We start from the raw sequence: 23,601 nt of genomic DNA, 5'->3' as shown, positions 1-23,601 counted from the left end.
CTCAGAAACTTGATGACTCCTCCATTAGTGCTTTTGGGGAACGAACTTTGTAAGTCATTTCCGTCCACCATAACTTCTGGTAAGTCATCGGTGGTTAGAGCAGCGAATTGTTGAAGGAAAGGGTTGTTGGGTGCATCCATAAATTGAGTGAAGGGAGTAGATAATCACAAAATATTTTTACAAAATAATTTTTGAGCGAAAACGAATTTATTCCGAAATTTACAAAATTGTTGAGAGCAAACTAAGAATTTTCAAAAATGTTTTTAACGTTGATTTCGGAGTAAAATTGTACTTTCACAAAACAAATTTTTTTTTCCTTCAAATATCATTTAGATTTGGGTCTGATTTCATAATGGTGGCCAATATATGGACAATCGAATATTTTATATGAACAACTATTTTAAGTGGACAAATGATAAAATTAGAAATCTTATATAGACAACAATTTTATAGGGACAACTCTCTAATATATTTCACTCGTGTCCTCTAAAACTTAGAATTTCAATTTAAGTTCTCTCATTCCCTTCAACTTTGTAGGGACAGATCTATTCAGCTATCATCCATGTCTCAACTAGAGCTAAATTATATATACAAGCAAGGTGTTGGATGAAAGACTTCATTTAAAATCTCCAAAAGAATCAAAAATCCTGCCAGATTGCTTCATTGACTTTTAATAAACTTAATCAATTCAAACACACCAAATTCAGTTTTGATGTGTTTGAATTGATTAAGTAGTTGTAGCTTCTGCACGTGAAGTAGTTGTAGCTTCATCACTTAAGTTGTCTGTTTGCCGATGTATTTGATGTTCTCTTCTGTTTGGCCCCTCTCTCTGCTCCTAAGTTGAAACAAACACAAGCATTTTCGAACCATGAGAGATGAGTAATTATAATCAGATTTTGCTCCTTGGCGTCTCAATCCTGTGTGCATTTTACTATAAGTTTTCTGTCATGTTGATTGATGGGCCTAAAAAGTTTCCTAATTAGGTCTACACCCGCAAGTGCACGGGTGTCAAGTTGTAATTTCCCGGTAAGACCGGGGTCGTTCCTTAGAGACTATGTGAAACCTATCCTAAGACTTGGAAGTAACTCGGTTTTTTTTTGAAAATTGTTTTGGTGATGATAAAGTCAAATACTGAAACAAAAATAAATGAAAATGAACTCAAATGGGGGAGGAGTCTAGGTTTTAGGAATTCACCACATAAAATCACCTTTAGAACAAATAATTATCTAATCAATTCTCTTTCTTTATAACTCAGAATTTCGGATAATAAACTATCCTACTTCCGAAAGATGTTTTCGTTAAAACCCGATTGATAATCGTAAACTTGTAATTGTTTTATTTAGAAAAACAAATCTCTAAACTATTGACTATTAGTCGATAAGCATACACCATCAAATAACTTAATCTAAGCATGGTGTATCAAACTAAAAATATAGACAATGAAAAGAAAACAAGTTTAATTAACTAAAACAACTTGAACTTTTAAACACAATCAAGAGAATTAGTCAAACAAAAATGTGTCTCTAAAAGCTTAAAAATGGGTTTCATCCTAGCCCTAGATGAGGTGGTTAGCTAATCATAATATGAGATTAAGACAATGAAAATAAGAGATAAAGAGGAAAGGAAAACAGAACTTTTCTCACTCGCTGGAAATGGTTTCCTTCTGTTTTTCCTGTCTGGCAGCCAAACGCACCCTAAGGAAATCGATTTTCTCGTCTTCTTGGAAGTATTTTCTCTCTGGAAAAGTTATTTTCCAGAGAGATTATTGACCCAAACGTGGTCTTCTTCCTCCTCTGGTTTTCTCTCACTCTTCTCACTCTCTCTGAAATATTTTCTCACTCAAATTTGTTCAAACAGGAAGGAAGCTCTCTGTTTCCATCTCCATTTTACTTCTCTCTGTTTTTTCTCTCCCTCTCACAAAGATAAGAAGACAATTAAGAACAAGTTGGAGATGATAAAATAAGAAGCTTTTCTGTTTATTCTCTTTCTTTGTAATTTCTCTCTCTCTCTCACTAAGAAGTAATTGCAAAGAAAAAGACACCAGTAGATGATGATGAGTCCAATTCCTTCCTCTCTGTTTTAGCCAAATGGATACACTGACAATGGTTCTCTTTCACTCTCTCTGTTTATAACTTTCTCTCACAAAAAACAATAAACACAAAGAAAAGAAAAGAAATGGATGATGATAATGGTGTCTCTCTCTCTCTAATAATTTTATCTCAATAAATAAGAATGGAATCCTCCTTCTATCTTCTCTCTACTGTTATGGAATAGATTGAGGAGATAAAAGGAAATAAAATCCTTAATCAGTCGAATCATCCCCTTCTATACTTGGTTCCTGTTAAACTTTCTTTCCTTTCAATCACATAAAATATCAACCAACTCTTGCCATTAAAGCCCATCTTTCCTTCTCTCTCTCTTTCTAGATTTTCTCTGTTCAAAATATATCCTATCTTCATCTCAATCAATCTCTGTGATTTACCTTCAAAAGCATCAACCGATCTATCTCTCTGTGATATCTTTGATCTTCAATCAAATCTCTAGATTTCAATTTCCAGCTACCCTCTTCTCTAAATATAATCAATCACACCCTCTTTCCTTATCTATTTTCTCTTCAAAATTTCTTACCACAGAAACTAATTTCCAACTCTCCCACTTTCCATTTCTCTCTACTGTCAAATATATGGGTTTACAAAAGTTAGACGAGAGAGAAACAGAAAGAATGAAAAATGCCCTTCCACGATTATTGGCATTAGATTTCGGTTGTTTAAGGGAGACTGTTATGGTGCATCGGGAGTAATCTAAAGAGCTTGTGATGAGACCTCAAACGGACACGTGCACGGGAAGGACAACAACCTTTTAGGTGTTGTGGATGCGCCCAGGAACATTGTAATAGGTTACTTCGCGTCACATTGGATCGAGGCTTAGGGCGGACGCGGTTACTACTCATTGTCCCACCAGTGTACCGAGAATTTAGCCCACACTGTCTGGTTGCACGCCACGTGGCCTTCAAAAGCCATAACTTGACCTGATTTGACCAAAACTTTGACTTGATATAATTTTCACACTTTGACTACGATTTCACTTCCGTTTCCGTCATTGGTTGTCTTGGGGTCTTATTTCATATGAACACTAAAATGTCCAAATCACCCGACTATCATCATCTCCAAATGACCAAAACGCCTCCAGGTTTGTCTTTCTCTCGATTTTATCAGTTTTTCGCGCTCAATTCTAAAAATGACACCTGGACAAGAGAAACAAGTAATTCATCGGAGTAACCGCTCGAAATGGCCTAACTAATCCAAGTTAAAAGAATCAGATGAGACATTTTCATGGCTCATCATTGATGCACTTTAATAATTGTCTATTGTGTTCCTGGCCATGTTTATTCCCATTTCATCGGCCAACATTAGTGCTTATTGGTAAACTGGAAGAGTACATTACGATTATAATCTTGATTTACTTCTTCTAAAGTTTGATTCTTAGGGTTTAAAAATCCAATCAGATGGCTAACCAATGCAGCTGATAACTCTCCCGAATGTAATTTTCAAATGTTTTGTGTTTTTTTACTTATTTTCTACATTATTTTGACCTATATAGTTAATACCCCTAATATTCCCAAGAATTTCTCATTTCACATTTCCTTCCTATCACGTTTAGGGAGACAACCATAAAATGGGGGTGAACCTCAATAGCCATGGGTCTCGATAAATTAGGTTTTATTAAATCTTAATACATGAAGGGTTTTCTTTCTTCAAATTAGGTTTTATTTTAGTCCATTTGGATCAAACTAAGGGTTGTTTACTAACTCCACAAGATCTGAGTCATGGTCGGAACTGAAAATTGGAAAGCAGCTAAATTCTGAATGATCAAACTTTGATCATCTTCGTCAAGCAAACATGGAGTATGGGTAATTAACCAATTGATTAGGTTTCCATTATTATTTCTTCATCAAGGATTTTGCTTCGGCTTCAGACATTAGATAAGACAATATTTATTTCTCAAATTTTACTTTTTTTATTATTTCCAGGCTTTCTATGAGTGGATATTAACAGGGACGGATCCAGGATTTTCACTTAGGGGGTGCGGATTTATATACCTATTTTTTTTTTTTTTTTGCAAACAAAGTAATTAACAAAATACTTAATTATATTAATATGTCAACAATTACAAACGCATTAACCTCTACGAGAGTTCATGTTTTAAAATATTCTGATAATCGACTCATTGTCAATTCTACTAAAAATTTCTTTTTCAATAAAGACTACTAAACTATCATTCAACTACGGATCACTGTCTTGTTTCTTAAACGTATTTTAACTAGTTTCAAAAAAGCTCTTTCAATAGAGGCAGTTGCAGTTGGCAAAGTTAGTGCTAAAGTGATAAGCATAATGTCAAGACAAATGAAATCTAACGGATAAAATTGAGCAAGACGCATCAACTTAATATTGTCGAAACATGCCATACAACTAAGCAAATCGGTACTTTTGAAACGAACATTTAGCAAGAGCTCCAATCCCATCTAAATTTGGCATTCTTTCTTGTACCGTAAATGTAATTATCAAGCTGAGAACTAAGTAGCATAGTATCAAGTCTAATGAAATCTGACGGATAAAATTGAGCAAGACGCATCAACTTAATTTTGTCGAAAAGGTAAATCCATTGACTCAAACATGCCATACAATAGAGCAACTAGATACTCTTGAAACATTAAAGCCACAAGTTTGGAACCACTAAGTCAAACTCTATTTGTTATCATTTGTACACATGATTAGATATATAGTAAAATACAAAAATATCTGTAGAGAAAAAAATGCAATTGTTTATATAGGGATTCGATCCCACGACCTGACACTCATAATTAAAATCTACCCCACACCCTAACCAGTATGCCAAGTCCTTCTTTATGTCCACATCATACATCATTAGATAAATATATAGATTTCTATATACCTATATTAAAAAAAAATTACAACTACTGTTATTATTTTTCGGAAAGATCCAGGGGGTGCGGCGACTCCCCCTCGCACACCCATGGATGCGCCCCTGGATATTAACATCTTCTCTGTTATCAAGATGGGTTTTCTCTCCAGGACCAGGAGCTAAGGCAGTCGGTGGGTGCAAAATGAGTGGGATTTCGGATGCATGAATCTCTTATGGGCAGCGATCTTTTTCATAACTCATTCTCTAAGTAAATCTGACATCAAGTCTTTCCATCTCTCTCTAATCTCTCATGTGATATGTTAATTTTGGTTTTAGCAATTTGGGCGTTTGTTCAACAAAAAAAAAAAAACAATTTGGGCGTTTTATTCACGCATTAGTTGACAGTTGACACCAGTCTCACTCTCAGTCTCTTTAACTAGACATTTTGACACTTGTATTTTCCACCACCTACATGCTTGTCCCTTTTTGCTATCCTCGTATATCCTTCAATTTGGCTACCTATATAGTTGTCTTGGTTTTCACTTATTCTTTTTTTTATAAACTTAGAGCCACACAACTGTATTGTTCTTCACTATAGATTCTTCCACGCAACCTCTTGATTCCAACACTGTCCAAGACTTGTCTTCAAAGATGGAAGGGTTATTTTTCAAATAGCCCCCAACTTTGTGACCAATTTCCTGCCTAGCCCCTTGCTTTATCAAAAATATCCAGATGATCTCCTTTTTCAGATTCCATTATAACACCGTTAACCAGTCATCATTTTTCTCTCTTCCATTTCATCCCCCCTCTGCTACCTAACCTTCTCGCCACCTCATCGTTTTCACCGGCGAAGATCGCGCCTGGTCAATTTTTCAGCCGACGACCTTCAAACATAAAAAAGAAAAAAATTGCTTTTTTCCTCTCTCCCACTCTAATTTTTTTTTTTAATATTAATATTAAACTTAAGAAGTTAGTCAATAAGTCGAAACATTGGAATCGCACTGTTTTTTACTTCATTGACTCTAAGTTGAGTCTTTGATTAAGGCTTTACAAATCCAAGAGGACCCTAATATTATTTCTCACATTCAACAGGAAATTGAAACTCAATATGCTATGAAAGAGGATTTTTGGAAGGAAAAATCTAGGGACGATAATATAAAATTAGGAGACCGTAATACCAAAATTTTTTCATGCTAAAAATTTATCTCGGGACCAGACTAATCAAATATTAAGTATTAAAAACTCTAATAATATTTGGACGGATAACAAGGATGAAATCTATGACATTTTTTACACCACTTTCAAAAAATCGCCACTACGTCTAATCCTTCTGCTAATGCTAACATTTTGAACTTATTTCAACCTGCTATTTCGGAGGAACAAAACATGTTTTTAACAATGTGGCCTACTCTTGATGAAATCCATATACCTGTTAAAAAACTTAGAGTTGAGGCAGTTTCTGGTCCGGATGGTTATCCTTTTTTTTTTTTTTTTTTTTTTCTTTCAGCATAATTGGGATATTATTCAGGAGAGTATTCATCAAATGGTAATTTTTTTTTCACTCACAAACAAATGCCTCTGGATATTAATCATACACACATTTTTCTGTTATCTAAAACAAAAAAATCCTCAAACTCCAAATGATTTTCGTCCGATTAGTTTACTTAACACTACTTATAAAATTATAACTCGTATTATGGCGGATAGGTTTAAAACCACTTTAGATGATATCATATCTCCTTTTTAAACTGCTTTTGTTCCGGATAGGCACATTACTGATAATATTATTATGGCGCATGAATTAGATCATTCTTTCAAGTATGTTAAAGGGGCAAAATCTTATTTTGGGTTAAAACTAGATATGTCTAAAGTTTTTGATCTGGTAGAATGGTCTTTCATCATGGATATGATGCATGCATTAGGTTATTTTGAAGCTTGGTCTGATTTAGTTTATAAATGTTTGTCGTCTAGTTCTTCTTCTATCCTTATTAATGGTAGACCCACTACATGTTTTAATCCTTCTAGAGGAGTCAGACAAGGCGATCCTCTCTCCCCTTTTCTTGATATGTATGGAAGCTCTCTCTAGGTTATTAGATAAGCATACTCATAGTGGACAATTTATATAATTTATAATACCACATTCATCTCTTCATATTACTCATTTACTTTTCGCTGATGATTGTGTTATTTTTGGTGAAAATAATCTGCATATTATAGACACTTTGAAGCATATCCTTTATATTTTTTGCATGGTTCTGGTCAAATGATTAATATTTCCAAATCTGGTATCTTCTTTAGCAATAACACACCTAAAAGGTTTTCGAGAATTATCAGTAGTTCTATGAAAGTGCAAAAAATGGACCCACATGATAAATATCTCGGTTCTCGGCTTTTTATTCAGAAGAAAAAAATATAAACCTTTAGCGCTAAACTGTCTTCTTGGAAGAGTAATCTTCTATCTCTAGCAGCTCGCACGATTATGGTTAACGCAATCGTTGATACAGTTTCTAAATATCAAATGCAATGTTTTAAACTTCCTAAACACATTTGGAGGAAAATTGAAGCAGCCCAATGTGCATTTTGGTGGGGAAACAAGAATAAGCTACACACTAAAGCTTGGCATACTATATGTAAACAAAAAGAGCATGGTGGCTTGGGTATACATGTTCCTGAAACTGATAATGTTGCTTTTGTAACCAAGATAGCTTTGAAACTTCTTACTTCCAGACCTCAGCCGTGGACTCCTTTACTTCAGGCCGAATATTTTCATAATAGAGAACCTCCGGGACTTCATTAAACATATAATTCTTGGCTTTGAAAAGGTATTTGTAATACTTTTTCTATAGTTGAATCTAATTCTATTTGGGAGGTGCATCAAGGTACGAAGATTAACATTTGGAACACAATTGGATACCTCACTTCCCTTTACCTATCACTAACACTTATGGGTCCACACTTAGCACAGTTAGTCGATTGATTCAGGATGATACTTGGCACATTCCAACCCTTGATAACACTCTAGAACCACACCTAGTTAATAATATTATGACTATTTCTATAAGGGTTATTTCCCAAATGGGCTCCAACTTTGTGACCAGCTTCCTGCCTGACCCCCTACTTTAGCAATAGTTCTCGTATGGCCCCCTTTTTCCGTTATCTTTAACATCCGTTACTCTCTTTCCTCCATCTCATTTTCTCTCTCTGCCAAATCATCATCTTCACCGGCAGGCCAAATCTCCAGGCGGCGACCTTCAAAATTTTTATTTTCTCTCTCTGAAAAAAAAATTTTAAATTCTCTCCTCTCTCTCTCTCTCTAAACTCCGGCGAAGGGAAACCCCCTTCGCCGGAGTTTAGAGAGAGAGGGAGGAGAGAATTTTAAAAAAATATAATAATTTAGAGAGAGAAAAAAAATTTTGAAAGTTGCCGGCCGGAAATTTGGTCGGCCGGCGACCCCTGCCGGTGAAGATGATGATGTAGCGTGCTGAAATGATGTGGCAGAGAGAGAAAATGAGATGGACGAGAAAGAATAACGGAAAAAGGGGGCCATACGGGAATTATTGCTAAAGTAGGGGCTAGGTAGGAAGCTGGTCACAAAGTTACGGGCCATTTGGGAAATAACCCTTTCTATAAAAAGGACCTTAATGATACTAGGCGTTGGACTCTTACGAAGTCAGGGGACTATTCTGTTTATTCTCTTTATAAAAAAAAACTTAATGCTAGTTCTAATGTTGATTAAGATGAGGTCTCCTTCTGGAACCACATTTGGAATATACAAACTTTGCCGCGTATTCAGATTTTATTTGGAAATGTTGTGTTAATTATTACCTCTTAATACTAAGCTTTGTTATGTTATTAAATGTAGTGATATTTGCCCCGTCTGCCATATATCTAATGAAGCTTATACTCACTTATTTTTACATTGTTCATTGGCTCGAAGTATATGGTCTCATTTCGGCATTAGAACTGATTTAATCACGACATCTACTATGAAGAATTGGATATCTTCTTAGTTTATCTCTAGTAATAGATCAGACCCCATAGACCTCACCATGTACTCTATTATCTTGTGGCAAATATGGAAACATAGATGCACACTCCTCTTTGAAAACAAACAATAAACCCCAGATCAAATCATCTGCCATATGACCTATTCCTATAATTTGTTTAGGTCTAATGTTACTCAGCAAGTTATTACTTGATCTCATGATCAATCAATTCCTTCTCCTGATATATGTTGGACTTCGCCTGTTTTTAGTATGATCAAGATAAATGTTGATGTTTCTTTTATATCGGGGGCTAAACCAGCAACTATTAGTTGCATCCCTCATGATTATAAATATAACTTTCTTCTAGCCAAAGGAGATATGATTAGATGACGCAACAGCGAAGAAGGAGAGTGACGAGCACTCTTGTTAGCCCTCCAATGAGCGTTCCAGCTCTGTTTTTTGTAGATAGTAATCGAATCAGACTCTTCGAATGTTATTGACGCAACTTCATTAGGAAAGAGCATCGAGTTGTTGATGCTTTAAGCAGACGAGCTTCTCTGTTATTAACTCTTTCTCAAGAAATTGTAGGGTTCGATTGTTTAAAAGACCTGTACCGCAATTGAAAAGAGATGTGGGAAAAATTATTCAGAAATGTTATACTTGTCAAGTTTCGAAAGGACAAGTTGAAAACATTGGTCTTTACCTGTTCAAACATAGCCAAGTTGTTCTTCAGAGAAGTTGTACGCCTACATGGAGTTCCTAAGTCCATCACTTCAGATCGAGACACAAAGTTCATGAGCCATTTTTGGATTACCTTATGGACATTGTTTGGAACTTTGTTAAATCGAATTACTAACGCACATCCTCAAACTGATGGGCAAACTGAAGTTACAAATAAAACACTTGGCAACATGGTTCAAAGTATTTATGAGAACACACCCAAGTAATGGGATTATGCTCTCTCAGATGGAATTTTCATACAATAATGTTGTACATAGTGCAACAGGTAAATCCCCATTTTCAGTTGTTTACACTGCTATACCTCATCATGTGGTAGATTTGGTGAAACTTCGTAAGGGTCTAGGTCATAATGTTGCTGCTGAGAACATGGCAAAATATGTGGTGGCTATTCGTGAAGAAGTGAAACAAAGACTTGTGTAGAATAATGCCAAGTATAGGACTGCAGCAGATAAACATCGTAGAGAGAACGTATTTCAAAGACAAAACTTTCCCAAATGTTTCTGCCGTCCAGTTCAGTAATTTTCTGATGAAGAAAATACTCATTGAAGACAACCAAATTTCTCTCTACCAAATAAAGACCGAAATCTGCTCTGATTCTCCATGGGAGTTCTCTCTCCAACCCTCTCAATCGATTTCTAAAAGTGTAATTGATTATCTCTCTCCAACTCTCTCAATCCATTATCAAACCAGTTTTCTCTCTAACCCTCTCAATCGAGTTTTAAAAGTGTAACTAATTTTATCTCTCTAACCTTCTCAATCCGTTAACATACCAGATTTCTCTCTAACCCTTTCAATCAATTTCTCTGTACCAAAATCAATGAGATCCCGCCCCTTCCATTTTGATTTTCTAAAAGTGTAACTGATTGCTGAAATGAAATTTCATAGGGTGAAGAGATGAAGATATGGGTATGGTTTTAAATTTTAGAGAGAAAAAAAAATTTAGAGAGAAAAAGAGATAGAGATTTTGGCCGCTGCTATTTATAGAGCTATTTAGAGAGCTGCCTATTTGTAGATACACTTTTTGCTAATTACAGAGAGTTCGACTTTATCACAACTTATTAGGTATTTAGAATTAGACCTCTATTTTACAAATAGGTCCTTCCCTCCATCTAAAACCCTTAATCTCTTCCCTCCAAAAATTCTTAAAACCATTCTTTCAACTTTTATCTTGATGTGTTAGGTTTTCAAGACTTCTTTAGGTAGTTTTCAAAGAAATCTTGTTATAGATTTATCTTGAATCCTGTATACTCATGGAAGTAGGTTTCTCTTTAGCTCTTTAGGTAGTTTTCACAGAAATCTTGTCATAGAAGAAGATGATATTTTGTTGCCATATTTTTTGTTGGTTCTGGTCGAAAATTTCATTCTAAATTCGGCGGTTCCTGCCGAAAATCCATCTTTTTATTTGTTGTCATATTTTTCTTATACTTTTTTGTTATTTTTCACCGATTCTTTTTTGTAAAAACGTCACCAAAAAAGCTCATCGTTCTAAGCATTATTTCACCGAAAATTTGGGTCGTTCATAAAAGTTAGGAAAAAATGTTGACCTAGAAATCTAAGTTATTTTTGGAATAATCACCAAAAATGAGTTTATTTTACTTCTAAACTTATGTCTTCACTTAGAATGTTATTATATGAGTCCAACGAAGAGTTGTGGTTGAGTTATTCTATATCAAACTCTTCCATTAATGAAGCTTCTTGACAACCAAGCTACTCCATTAATGTACCTTCGTCATTGTTAGTTTCTTCCATTACTAGTGTTTCTAGTAGATTGTTCATAGTTGTGGTGGTGATTGTCGGGATGGTGGAAGGTGTTGGTGGTGAGGTTTAGGAATGAAGGAGATAAAATATCTTCTACTCCATAATCAATATATTTTTTTTATCAGTTTGATCCTCACTAAAATTTGATTTTAGTCTCTATGTGCTTTGTAAATAGCAAAACCTTATTTACAGAGAAAGTGAAAAGATTCCAACTTTTGGATTCTATAAACAGCCAAAGTAGCTATGTAAATAGTTTTGGCCGATATTTTTAGAAAGAGAGTTGAATACAGAATTAAAAGAGAGTATTTTTAGTAAGTTAAAAAAAAAATTAACAGTCAAATGGACGGTAACGGTCAAAGGGGAGCATCTGAGTATTTTGTATAAAGTAGGGAGCTACACGGAAAACTGGTCACAAAGTAGGGAGTCCTTTGAAAAATAACCGAAGTTATAAAGCTAAATTGAGAGCAATAGTCCCACGTAATCTTTAGGATAGTGAACAATTCATCCCCAATATTAAACATCTAAAGTAAAATCAAATCTTCTTCTCTAAGATCTTCTCTCAATCTCTCTAATTACAAGTATATAAGTAAGAAATGCATTATTTACCTTTAAACATTTCTCAATATTTTAATAAGAAAATGGCAAATAATCAATTTACTCCTAAGACCTTGTTTTTCATTGTTCTATTGGTTTTCGCTATCGGTATGTGTTCTGGTATGTGTTCTTTTTTCATTATTTTCTGATTCATTGTGGCTTTCTTTTTAATCTTATATGAGAATGTTTACAGACCCCTTCCTCTTATATTAAAATAAATCTACTACTTTTTGTATGCTAGTTGGACAGTAAACCAGTAAAGATAAATTATACATTTTTTTACTGCAAATATTTAACATAAGTTTACGTGCGTATGCAGCAAAGACGATGACCGTTGATGCTGAAAGTTGCCACACTGCTTGGCTAGGTTTATGCCCTCATGGAGATGAGGCCCCTTGTAAACAGAAATGCTCTAATGTGTATGGTACTGCTGCGATTGAAGCACATTGTTATGGCATTTGGCCTAGGCCTGATACCTATTGTTTTTGTATCTATACATGTTAACCATAAGATGTGCATGATCGAAATCTATTTCTCTCAACATTTCTAATGAAAAGGAGAAACTAATAAATTAAGGGTTTATAGTAATGGATTCTCATGTCTTTTATACCTTTATTTTTGTTGAAAGATGTTTTTTATACTTGATTTAGTATTTACCAAGTACATCCATTGTTTATCGCATAAAAAAAAGTACATCCATTGTTTGATGTCTTTCAAAAGAATGTCTACCAATATTGGGTGACCTAAATCCCTCTTATTATATTTACGTTGGTCATTGGTAGACGACCGTTGTCATGGATCCATCACTAAAAATAATTTGTTTTTCTTTTTTTTTTCTCCTCGTACCTCCACTAGTGTTGAGGCCAGAATTTTTTTTGTTGTCTGGACACATTTAGTAATTGTAAGTAAAAAGTTTGTATCAAAAAAAATGCTAGGAGGGTTGGAGTTTTTGCAACAGAAAAAAGGAGGGTTGAAGTTAAAAGTGAAACGGAAAGTTATGTACACACTAGATTACAAACCCCATTTATAACCAACTCGTCGTAAAAGCTAGGGAAATTTTAGTCCACACGGACTACTTGTACACAAAAGGGTTCTTAGGTCAAGAACAATGAGATATACGAATATGAACATGGAAAAAGAACGTATGTCGCGATTTCTTTGTTGCTTGCGACATAGGAGGTCCCCACCAACATGTTTTCGTCATATATATCTCTCTCTTTGTCCCTCTTTTGCTCTCTCCCTTAATCTGACAATAACTATCCTTAATAAGATTACTTCTTTCTCCATTCATCCATCTCGACCTTACTCTCTCTTGATCTCTTTTAATCATTGTTTATGTAGCTGGTTAAGGATTTATCTCAAGATTGTTCATCTTCTACTTTCTTTTTGTTGCGGACTTAATACAAATTTGGTCAGAAGAGTTGGTCTTTCACCAAGTCAAATACGAATGTTGATCTGGGTTTGTAAAAAGAGTGCCAACTATATAATTTCCGAAATAAGTTAAGGGATTGGTTATGGAGAAGAACTAAGTGAGTGTGTGGTTATTTGTGTAGGCACATAGACTTTGTTATATGGTCAGGGTTGAAGTTTAAAAGTGTCATTTGAAGGGGGTTTAATTTGAATTGGGCAAGTAACCTCGGTCTTGGGGCATAACGGCCACGTGCCCCCAGAGTCCTGTGTGGGCTCGACCATGACCTCCACACACCCTCTCTATTAATCGTCCCTTGGTTCTGGAGAAGGAGATTTTCTCCTTAGTCGTAACAAAGAAAAATTGCACTGAAAGAGATATAAAAAATAGTGGTAGGATAAGAGGCCAGTGACATGAGAGGAAGAGTTCTTTTTAGGAAAAAATCATTGGTAATGGGATTCTACCAGCGACCTTTCGTCAGCGAGTAATGTGAAGTGGATAAGGGGGGCTTCCTTTTTTTGCTCCCGGGTGGTGTGATTTAGGAATCCATACCAGAACAACCTATTTTGGTGGTAACCGTTTTCTTCTGGAGAGAGAAAATCGTCTGTTCCTCGTTTCCTCTGGTGAGGGGTTGTCCCTTCGTTGGAATCTCTTTTTCTTTCCGACTACGAGTTTGTTGTTTCGTTTCTTACCCTAATTTAACATCTATAACCATCACAGTAAAGATTTTTGAAGTATTGACACAAATGGTATGGGAAGAGATTTCATCATCTGACTAACCATTATCAATTGTCGTTGAGGGAGGAGGAAGTGGGTAAAGGTGGTGGGTTCTTGAAGAGATTTCGTCCATTTGATGAAGAATGATGTTTCGTCCATTGATGAAGAGATTTCGTCCATTTGGTAGTTCTTCATTGATCAAGATCTCCATTTCTCTACTTGGTTTATAATTTATACTTATGTTTTCGTACAATAAAAGCTTTTGTCGACCTTTAGGTCTTTTTATTCTTGATCTTGAGGATATTTTCTTTTGTCGACCTTTAGTGTCTTTTCTTTGAGTCTGTGTCTTGTTTAATTTCTTTCCCTTCATGAGGCACTTTACATTCGAAAGTTTTGTGTAGAACTTTACGTTGTAACTCTCATGTAATTCTTAGAGGAATAAGAACTCTCATACCATGAAATGATGTGAATCGATTTCACTATGAATGTTATTGTGGTTTTTCTCAAAAAAAAAAGAAAAGAAATTATTTGGAAATGAATGTCACTTTAGGATCAAATGAATTAATTGTGAGTTGTAAAGGACCCAAACTAAATAAATTCAAAACTTTATGACCCAATAACTAAATAATATGATTCTTCCTGCTTTACAAAATAGTACCAAAGTTCTCTTTCCCTCCATATTTTGATTGCTGAAGAAAACAACTTCTCAAAACCCTAAATTTCTTACCTTTACCAGTCTCATTTTGATCCTCTCTTCAATTCAAGATGAGAAAATTATTCCTCTCACCCTTATATTTTAGGGTTTCAATTTTTCCCCATTTTCGATTCAATTCAAACCTAGCCCTTGCTACAAACCTTACTCCAGTATCTTCTCAAGTTTCATCAACCCATTCAAACCCCATCAACAACACCGAATTGGAAACCCTAGTTCTCCAACAGTACAAACAAGGTAAATTTCATAACCTTGTTGAAACCGTCATTTCTAAACCCACTGTTCTTCTTGCTGCTTGTAAAAATCTTCACTCAAACAACACAATAAGTGATGATTTAATCTCAAATTCGGTTTCCAGAAGGTTTTCAATCGACGAATTATCTCAACAACTCAAAAATAACAGATTTGATGTTCAAGAATGTTGTGTTAAATTATTGCCTTCAAGACAAAAAGGTGAGTCCTTGATTTTACCCAATTTGAGATTAAAAGTTGTTATTGAAGCTATTAGAATGGTTTTAGAGATTATTTATGATAAACGTTTTGCTACTTTTGCTTATGGTGGTCGTGTTGGAATGGGTAGGCATACTGCTATTAGATACCTTAAAACAACTGTTCAAAACCCTAATTGGTGGTTTCGAGTCCGTTTTCGAACAAGTATATTTGATTTTAGACATGTTAGTAAATTAAGTTCGTTCATTGAAGACAAAATTGAAGATAAGTTCTTAATTGAGTTGATAAAGAGGTTTTTTGAGTTTGAAGCATTGAGGATTGAGTTAGGTGGTAATTATATGGGTAGAGGTTTCCCTCAAGAGAGTGGGTTGACCTCCATTCTGGTTAATATTTACTTTGATGGGTTTGACAAAGAAATTCAAGAACTTCGGTTGAAGATAGATAAGAAAAACCCTAGATTTGACTCTGAAGAACTTAAGGATCAAGTTTTCCATAAGCCTGCAAAAGTATATGCAGTTAGATATTTAGATGAAATACTAGTTATAACTTCGGGGTCTAAAATGCTCACATTGGACTTGAAGAATCAGGTTGTGAACTTTTTAGAAAGAATTTTGGAGCTTAAGGTAGATAAATTAAATACAGCTGTCCATAGTGCTGTCTCAGAGAAGATCGATTTTCTGGGTATGGAACTTCAGGCAGTCCCACCATCGGTTTTGCATCCCCAGCCGTCGGAAAAGGAAATCAGGGCAAGGAAGAAATATGCTAAAATGAAAGCGGCACAAGCTTTGGAACTGAAAAATGCGCGAGAGACTAACCGAAAGAAACTTGGGTTGAAAATAGTTAACCATGTTTTTAAGAAAGTGAAGAGAGGTGATGTATTCAAATTTGAGTTTCAGATAGAGAGAGAGGTGCGAGATGTTTTTAGAAGTTGGGGGAGTGAAACAGTGCAAGAGTTCTTTGGATCTTTGGAGGATCGTTCGGAGTGGTACAGAAAATTCTCTTCTGGTGATTTTCTCTCTTTGAGAACTATTCGAAATCAATTGCCCCATGAGCTCGTGGAAGCTTATGATCTGTTCCAGGAACAAGTATATAAACATCTGACACCTTTTCATGCTAGAAAAGCCTTGGAAGAAGTAGAAAGACAAGTAGAAGAAGAAGAGAAGGAGAACTATGCAGAGAACACTATAGATGACCTAACGAAGCTTTGCATGAAAGTTGCCGCACCTCCAGAACTTGTAAGGAAGTCAGTTAAATTAGCTGGATTCACGAACTCAATGGGGCGTCCTAGGCCGATCAAGTTACTGATTTGTCTAGAGGATACCGATATCATCAAGTGGTATGCTGGTGTGGGAAGGAGATGGCTTGAATTCTTTTGTTGTTGTCGAAACTTTGCATTGGTGAAAACAGTTGTTACTTATCATTTGAGATTCTCCTGTATCCTGACCTTGGCAGAAAAACATGAGTCGACAAAACTTGAGGCTATTCGGCATTATACCAAGGATTTGAAAGTATTTGATGCAACTGGTGCGGAAGAAGTTCACTTTCCCACAGAAAGGGAAATAAAGATGATGGGCGATAAAACCCTTTCAGATCCAAAACCGGTTGATGGGGCATTAACAATGGCTTTGATTAGAATGGTTTATGAAGATTCATCGTCTAATTGCATGGCTCATTTTTGTCATAAATCAGAAACTTCTCTGTATCGGATCCGTTTGCTACAAAATCGTCTCAATGTCAATCCATTGAACACTGAAAAGTGGGTTTCAGGAATGGGTGCTATTCACGAAAGCCTGAACCGGAAGTGTCTTTCACTCTGTTATGACCACCTAAGTGATTTGTACCTGGGTAAAATCTCGTTGCAGGATATTGACTGTACTTCACATTTGGATCTGCAGTAATATCCACCTGTAATGAACTTGCTAATAAGCGAACGCTTCTGGATTGTTCCATGACTCTAATGCCTCGAGTATGAGTTTAGAAAAGTTCGGTGGATCCTCTGTAATGAACTCAAAGTCAATTGCGTATATTCTGGTGTGCAACCCTTCAAATTCGAAGTAAGGATATCAGTAAAAGTTCCCATTTTCGCCTTGATATATTGATATGTTCGATCTCCCTACTGGATGATTATCTCACGTGTCTCATTCTGTTATATTGTTGGGCAATCAGATTTCTGAGGCAATAAAAAAGCCTATGGTTTAAGTATCTAAAATACGGAGTGCTGATTACTGCTCGATAATGGGTAAGTTCTTTTCTCGCCTTGTATTTATGTGTTGTCTTTTTCCATTTCAGACTAAACCAATACATGCTACTTGTGCTGGTTAGTGGATCGTGATTTCTGTACTAAAACCCTTGGTCTTACAAGTCCTTGTTGGTCGGGCAGAGGCCAATTGATGCACATACTTTCAGGTACGCGCACTAGCTGGCGAAAGGAGGGCAGGATGCAGTTATCTTTAGCTCAAATTTCTCCCTCGAACATAGTTTATATGCCAACACCAAGGATTGCATAAATATTCATAACAGCATCTAAAACATAAATATTTAGATACGAGACTAAAAAAGTAAGTTGCATATTTCTAGTGCACTTGTACGTTTTTGAATTTGGTACGCTAGACAATTTGCTTGTTAATGTTTATGACGATATTTTCCCAATTCCTAGCAGGTGATCATTTTACGGAAACGGGTGGTCTTCTTTCTTTCTGTGTTGTATAATTTCCAAAGGTCTTTATGTGATAGCTCACCACAAGAATCGTTCTTTGCATTTTGCATTGTGAAAGGGGTGTGGCGATTCGATTAGAAAGCTTGCAATAACCATCTTCAAGATCAATATCTTTGTCCAACTCGTTGATTCTTCTTATCAGTGGCTTTCAAGTGTATGAAGAAGAAGAAGAAGGCTCCAGAAAACAGATCATACCCCAGAAACCACCACTGTGAAGCCATTGGTTCTTGTGAAGAAATGAATCATTCAATTGGAGAATGGTTTCTCTTTCTCTTTATAGAGAAATGGGGCTTCATCCCCACTACTTTTATTGAGTCAGCCCCTTTTCTCTTAAAATTTTTAACTCTAGTGTATGAAATACTTGTGTAATTAAAAGAAATATTGTTTTTACGTTTTTACGATTTTTTTTCTAGTGCTCGAAATACTTGTGTAACAATCTTCCTTCATAACCGTAGCAACCATCTAAATTTACTGTTCCTTTTTATATGTAACTACAAAATAGTGAAATACAACCCTCTCACATGAAACGTTTGCGAGTAGATTGCACACCAGTTAGACAGATTTTTTTACTAAAGTAGTGTTTCTTTTCGTTTGTAAATCAAATACTTATGAAATTTAACATTAGATCTAAATTTAATTGAATCAGATTTCAAAATATTCTTTATTTTCTAACTTGTTTGAATGATTGATTTTAGTATCTACATCGATCTAAATCAAACGAGTCAGATTCATGCAAACATGAGAAAGAAAAAAAAAACACCACCTAAATGAAAAGTTGGGGTGGATGAGACTTGAGAGAGCAGCTGCAAAATGGTGGAAGCGCCCGAAATTCAATAACAGGGCAGGGGTTTGAAAATATCCATCCCCTTAACTCCTATCTTATCGGGAAGAATGGCATCGGCGGCAGCGAAGCTCTTCTTCTCCGCCGTCTTACCCTTAAATTCTCCGGTGCCACCAATATCAAGAATAGGAACAACACTCTCATTATTCCTCAACAAGTCTGATAATTTCATCTTCCCCAGAATCGCCAATACCCATTCCTATAAAACAGCAACAACAACAACAACAACAACAATTACAGCAAACCGGAAGAATCAAACAAACAGTAAAACAAAGACGAAGAAGAAGAAGAAGAATGAGAAGAAGGTGGAAGTGATTTCTTCTTCCTCTTCCCCTAAGACTTCCTCTGCTGAATCTCTGCTCAAGTTGAAGAGACGGACTCGTTCTAATACAGTCTTTCAACTTCCTGAGAATTTCCAACTTAATGATGAAACTCACATACCTGTTATGATTACTGAGGTTTTGGAGGTTTTTCAGGGTTTATCTCTTCATTCCTTTGTTGATTGCACTCTTGGAGCTGCTGGTCATTCTTCTGCTGTTAGTTTCTCTCTCTCTCTACCCACCATTTTATTTCATAAGAGAAGCTTGATGGAGCCAACTTCAAAGAGAAATCTTTTTTACCCAATTCTCTTATTACATTTGATTAGATTAGTTTTCATATAAAGGTGTAGTTTTTCGTTATTATTGTAAGTTAAAATCTTCATAGGCTGATCATTTTCATTGAAGATAAGGAAAAGGGTTTTTCTATCCTACCCATTTTAGGGTTTAATCAAAATAATGTGAAGATCGTAATGTCCACAATAGAACAGGATAAGTATCTGATATAGCAATCTATGAAGTATGAACCTGTATAATATTTCTTCACTCTTTGGTAGTTATAATGTTGGAGGAGAAGTTTGTAGAGTTTTATATGCAATGCTAGCGAAGATAGAGTTAAATGATTTGCTCTTTGGAGTTTAGAACGAACGACGTGTGCCTCTTTTGATTTAGGATTTGATAGTTCATGTACTTTCTTACGAATTAATGTAATGATTTAGTAATTATTTGAATTGATCAACCCAATGCTGTGTCTACACTAGTATTATTGCTGTTTTTGTCCGTCATTTATAAAAGTGGTATCTCCCTCGTTAATCTATTTTCAATGGTTTTTTACTATGAAGCAGATAATCAGAACCCATCCAGAGTTGAGGCTATTTGTTGGATTGGATGTGGATCCGGTAGCACATGAAAAGGCTGAAGCTCATCTCAGTGATATCTTAAATGATGGGTCCGGGAGTGGAGCTTCAGACTTGAAACTTGTCACACGGCTGAAGAATTTTAAAGATATCAAATCTGTTCTGACTGATATCGACGAGAAATGCTTGATCCATGGTATTGATGGAATCTTAATGGACTTGGGAATGTCATCTATGCAGGTTTGTCACTTTCTGTATAGCTATAATATAAACGCCTTGCTTCTGATCTTATATTTCCTGACCTTTTATAGTCTTTCTGGTTCACCTTTTCTTTTGAAACTTTGAATGAATATATTTGAAAAAAACTATGTACAAAAGTTAGGAGGAGGCGATGGGATCTCTCACGATATCCACGCCTCCCAATTTATTACTGCATCTAGGAAAGTTTCATCTTTGTATTTATCTAGCTTCCTAATCCAAGAAAATAAAGTGCCTTTAACATCTTTAATATCAACATTGCTAGCGAGGTTCTTTTCCTTGAAGATTTTGTTATTCCTGTCTCCCCATATGTTCCAAAGGATGGCCGCTGGCACAAGCTGCCACACCTCTTTTCTCTTCTTCCTTTTGTAGAGGCCATCCCACTGGATAAGCATCTGACTGGCTGAGTTGGGATAGCACCACTGGGTTGAAATGGATTTGGAAAAGAAATTCCAAATACTTGAAGCCACTCTACAATGAAGGAACGAATGATCCGGTGTCTCCTCCTCTTCCTTGCATAAAATACATCTGTTAGGGATGTGGAAGCCTCTTCTCTTTAAAGCATCCACGGTTGGGACTTTCCTTAGTAACATAGACCATAAGAAGAAACCAACTCTAGGAGAGAGAGAGAGCCTTTAGCCACACAATTCTGGAGACACAAGGCTCGAGAATCTGACTATCCTGATCTAACTTTTATAGCAGTTGGAGACTGTCATGGTATCCTTCTCCTCTGAAACCCACGCTTTGGTGTCCTGAGACTCGGAAATAACATCTTGAAGGATTTCTAAGAGATGGGCATACTACTGCAGTTCCTCATTTAGAATTCTTCAGATGTTAATCTCCCTCACTTGGCGCTCTGCATTGAACGGATTAGACACTTTAATTTGCTGCTGGGCTACAACGTTGTAAATTTCAGGGAAGCACACTTTGAGGGGTTCCGAACCAATCCATACATCCCACCAAAAATTTATCTTGGCACCATTTCCTAACTTCCATTTCGTAATATTTTGATACTTCCTCAGATTGGTCACAATTCCTTTCCACACCCCCCAACCAAAAGTATCTCTGTTGCACTTCTTTACCCAATCTCTACTATTTGTTCCATGTTTGCTATAAATCACCCTTTTCCACTGTGAGTCGCTATCTTGGTCCATTCTCCATAGCCACTTCATAAGCAAAGCTTGGTTCATAACTTTTAAATTATTTCTGGTTCACCTCGTGTCACTAATGAAGGCAACCCCAATTATTTGTGAGGATGGGTTCCTACATGGTTTCTAACATTGAACTTCTCATTTAGTAGTACGGGGAGGTATTGTTAAAATCCAATCCTATTGACTAATTCCTTCTTACTGGATGTTCCTTTTGCGCAGGTGAACAATGGTGAAAGAGGGTTCAGTGTCCTCAGTAACGGACCTCTTGATATGCGGATGAATCCTAACGTGGGTAAAAGTCATTGTCAATTTACTTTTTTCATGTGTGCTTTTGTTCACGTTGTATGTGGATAGGAACTGCTGGTTTCTTATGCCTTTGCGACTTTATCACGTCAATATATTCAACTAATTAATAGATTAAGGGACTGCACCCAGATTACACCCAAAAAGAGAAAAAGAAAGGAAAAGCAGGAAAAGCCAAAGAATATATTTTCTCTTTTTTAGCCGGATACATATATATTGTCATCGGGAAGGGAGTTGCCTAGTTTACATAGCAATTAAGCTGGGAAAAAATCTGGGTGGCCTGAAGTTAGTGTTGAGTGTTAAAACCACGATATTCCGTGTTGTTAGGGCAGCACTCAACTATTGCCACCATCCCTGGGGTTTGAGGCCATACCTGTATCATGGTACCTTAGATCTTATTGCTTCTAATTGTTTAAATCTAACACGAGCTCCACTTTCTAGTGTCTAATCCTAAAACTTACGTCGGGGATCGCCATAGAACTAGTCAACTTGGACCATTTCGTTATTTATCGTTTGACTTGTTGCTTTCTGTTTCTAATCCTGTAAGTAAATTTTTTTAATGAGACATGGGAGTTTAGGAATGAGTGTAAGACACTTGTTAGCATTGTAACTTCTCTTCACAGCATTTTTCCATTATTCGACTGATAACAGGTATATGACAGGCGAGTTTGAAAGCAGAAGATATCTTGAATTCTTGGCCTGAGGCTGAAGTTGGACGTATTTTGCGTGATTATGGAGAGGAAAGTAACTGGCGTTCTCTTCAATCCAAGATTGTTAAGGCTCGCTTATACGGTGGATTGCATTCCACCAGTGAACTAGTAAGACTTATCCGCGGTTCAACTCCCAAGTCTGTAGGTGGGTTCTCGTGTGTATATATATATACTACTATTACCACTACACACACACATGCAAGTAATGTTGTCAATGGAATGATTACAGGGAGACAAGGATGGATAAAGACCGCAACTCGAGTATTTCAAGCGCTTAGAATAGCAGTTAATGATGAATTGAAGACACTAGAAGATGCAATATATGCTTGTTTCAGTTGCCTCTCATCTCGGGGTAGGCTTGCTGTTATCTCTTTCCACAGCTTGGAGGATAGGATTGTGAAGCAGACCTTCCTGGATATTGCGAAACTGCAAGGAGATGGGAATGGAGTTGCCCAAGAAGGAACTATAGTTCGAAAGGAGAACGAAGATGATGCAGGTGAAGAAGAGAGAGATACATGGATCAAACAAAAGATTGTGGGGCAAAACGGAATCATCCTCACAAAAAGACCAATAACACCTTGTGAAGAGGAAGAGAGTTTAAATCGAAGGTGCAGAAGTGCTAAGCTTAGGGTAATTCAGAAGGTTTGAAGGTAACAACGACATGAATCGAAAGGTGTTCCTGATTTATGTAATTTTTTGTCAAGTTAATCCATTATTTTCTTGTATCACCACTTCGTTTAAATCTTACCGTTTTTGAAATCAAAAGCTCTCATTGGAATACTTTCAGAAATCTCCCTCAATGATGGATTGTGTATTTTGTCATTAGAGCAAATACTCCTCTATTTGTTGTTATTGGAGTTTTTATCAGAAGAGGCCCATTGTCTGACCTACTTCTTGAAAAAGGAAACAGGGGTTCCTAATTTTATGTCTGAGGGGCGTTTCGGTGCTTGTCCCATGTCTTTTCCACAGGATGGGGACAACAGGTCTGAGAACCCAAAATCCTAGACCCGCCGCGTCTTAGTAGACCCGTGAAGGATGAAAGATTAAGGGCAGAGTTGGGAGGTGGAAGTGAGGCGAAGATGAGGAGTAAAGACTAAAATACAATTGAGTTTCTTTTTTGCCAAAATTAAAGACCGGCCCCTAAGTCAATCTTCATGGA

The 23,601-nt window shown here is 36.2% G+C and overlaps 2 protein-coding genes across 12 annotated transcripts; both read left to right on the top strand.

The window, feature by feature from the left end:
* The first annotated feature begins 13,954 nt into the window (after positions 1 to 13,954).
* Positions 13,955 to 18,532, top strand: LOC147550405 (RNA-directed DNA polymerase (reverse transcriptase)). Of its 10 annotated transcripts, none has more exons than XM_086665502.1 (4): positions 13,955 to 17,355; positions 17,456 to 17,528; positions 17,670 to 17,847; positions 17,949 to 18,532. In XM_086665502.1, the coding sequence occupies exon 1, from the start codon at positions 14,893 to 14,895 to the stop codon at positions 17,185 to 17,187; it is 2,295 nt and encodes a 764-aa protein (XP_086521628.1). In that variant the 5' UTR covers positions 13,955 to 14,892; the 3' UTR covers positions 17,188 to 17,355; positions 17,456 to 17,528; positions 17,670 to 17,847; positions 17,949 to 18,532. The 10 variants fall into 10 exon arrangements, with proteins under 10 accessions (XP_086521628.1, XP_086521631.1, XP_086521632.1 ...); XM_086665505.1 differs by having other exon boundaries at positions 17,946 to 18,441; XM_086665506.1 differs by having other exon boundaries at positions 14,750 to 17,343; positions 17,696 to 17,847; positions 17,946 to 18,532.
* Positions 18,512 to 23,274, top strand: LOC147550404 (mraW methylase family protein). Of its 2 annotated transcripts, XM_086665510.1 has the most exons (5): positions 18,512 to 19,382; positions 20,009 to 20,260; positions 21,649 to 21,717; positions 22,395 to 22,587; positions 22,672 to 23,274. In XM_086665510.1, exons 1-5 carry the CDS (start codon positions 18,897 to 18,899, stop codon positions 23,088 to 23,090), a joined length of 1,419 nt encoding a protein of 472 aa, XP_086521636.1. In that variant the 5' UTR covers positions 18,512 to 18,896; the 3' UTR covers positions 23,091 to 23,274. The 2 variants fall into 2 exon arrangements, with proteins under 2 accessions (XP_086521636.1, XP_086521637.1); XM_086665511.1 differs by lacking the exon at positions 21,649 to 21,717.
* The last annotated feature ends 327 nt before the right edge of the window (positions 23,275 to 23,601 follow it).

The sequence above is a fragment of the Eschscholzia californica genome, unplaced genomic scaffold, assembly GCF_041429995.1.
Source record: "Eschscholzia californica isolate CP2 unplaced genomic scaffold, dmEscCali1.0.p SCAF_3, whole genome shotgun sequence".
NCBI lineage: Eukaryota > Viridiplantae > Streptophyta > Magnoliopsida > Ranunculales > Papaveraceae > Eschscholzia > Eschscholzia californica.
Note: the sequence above shows the minus strand (reverse complement) of the source record. Positions and strands in the feature narration are given on the sequence as shown.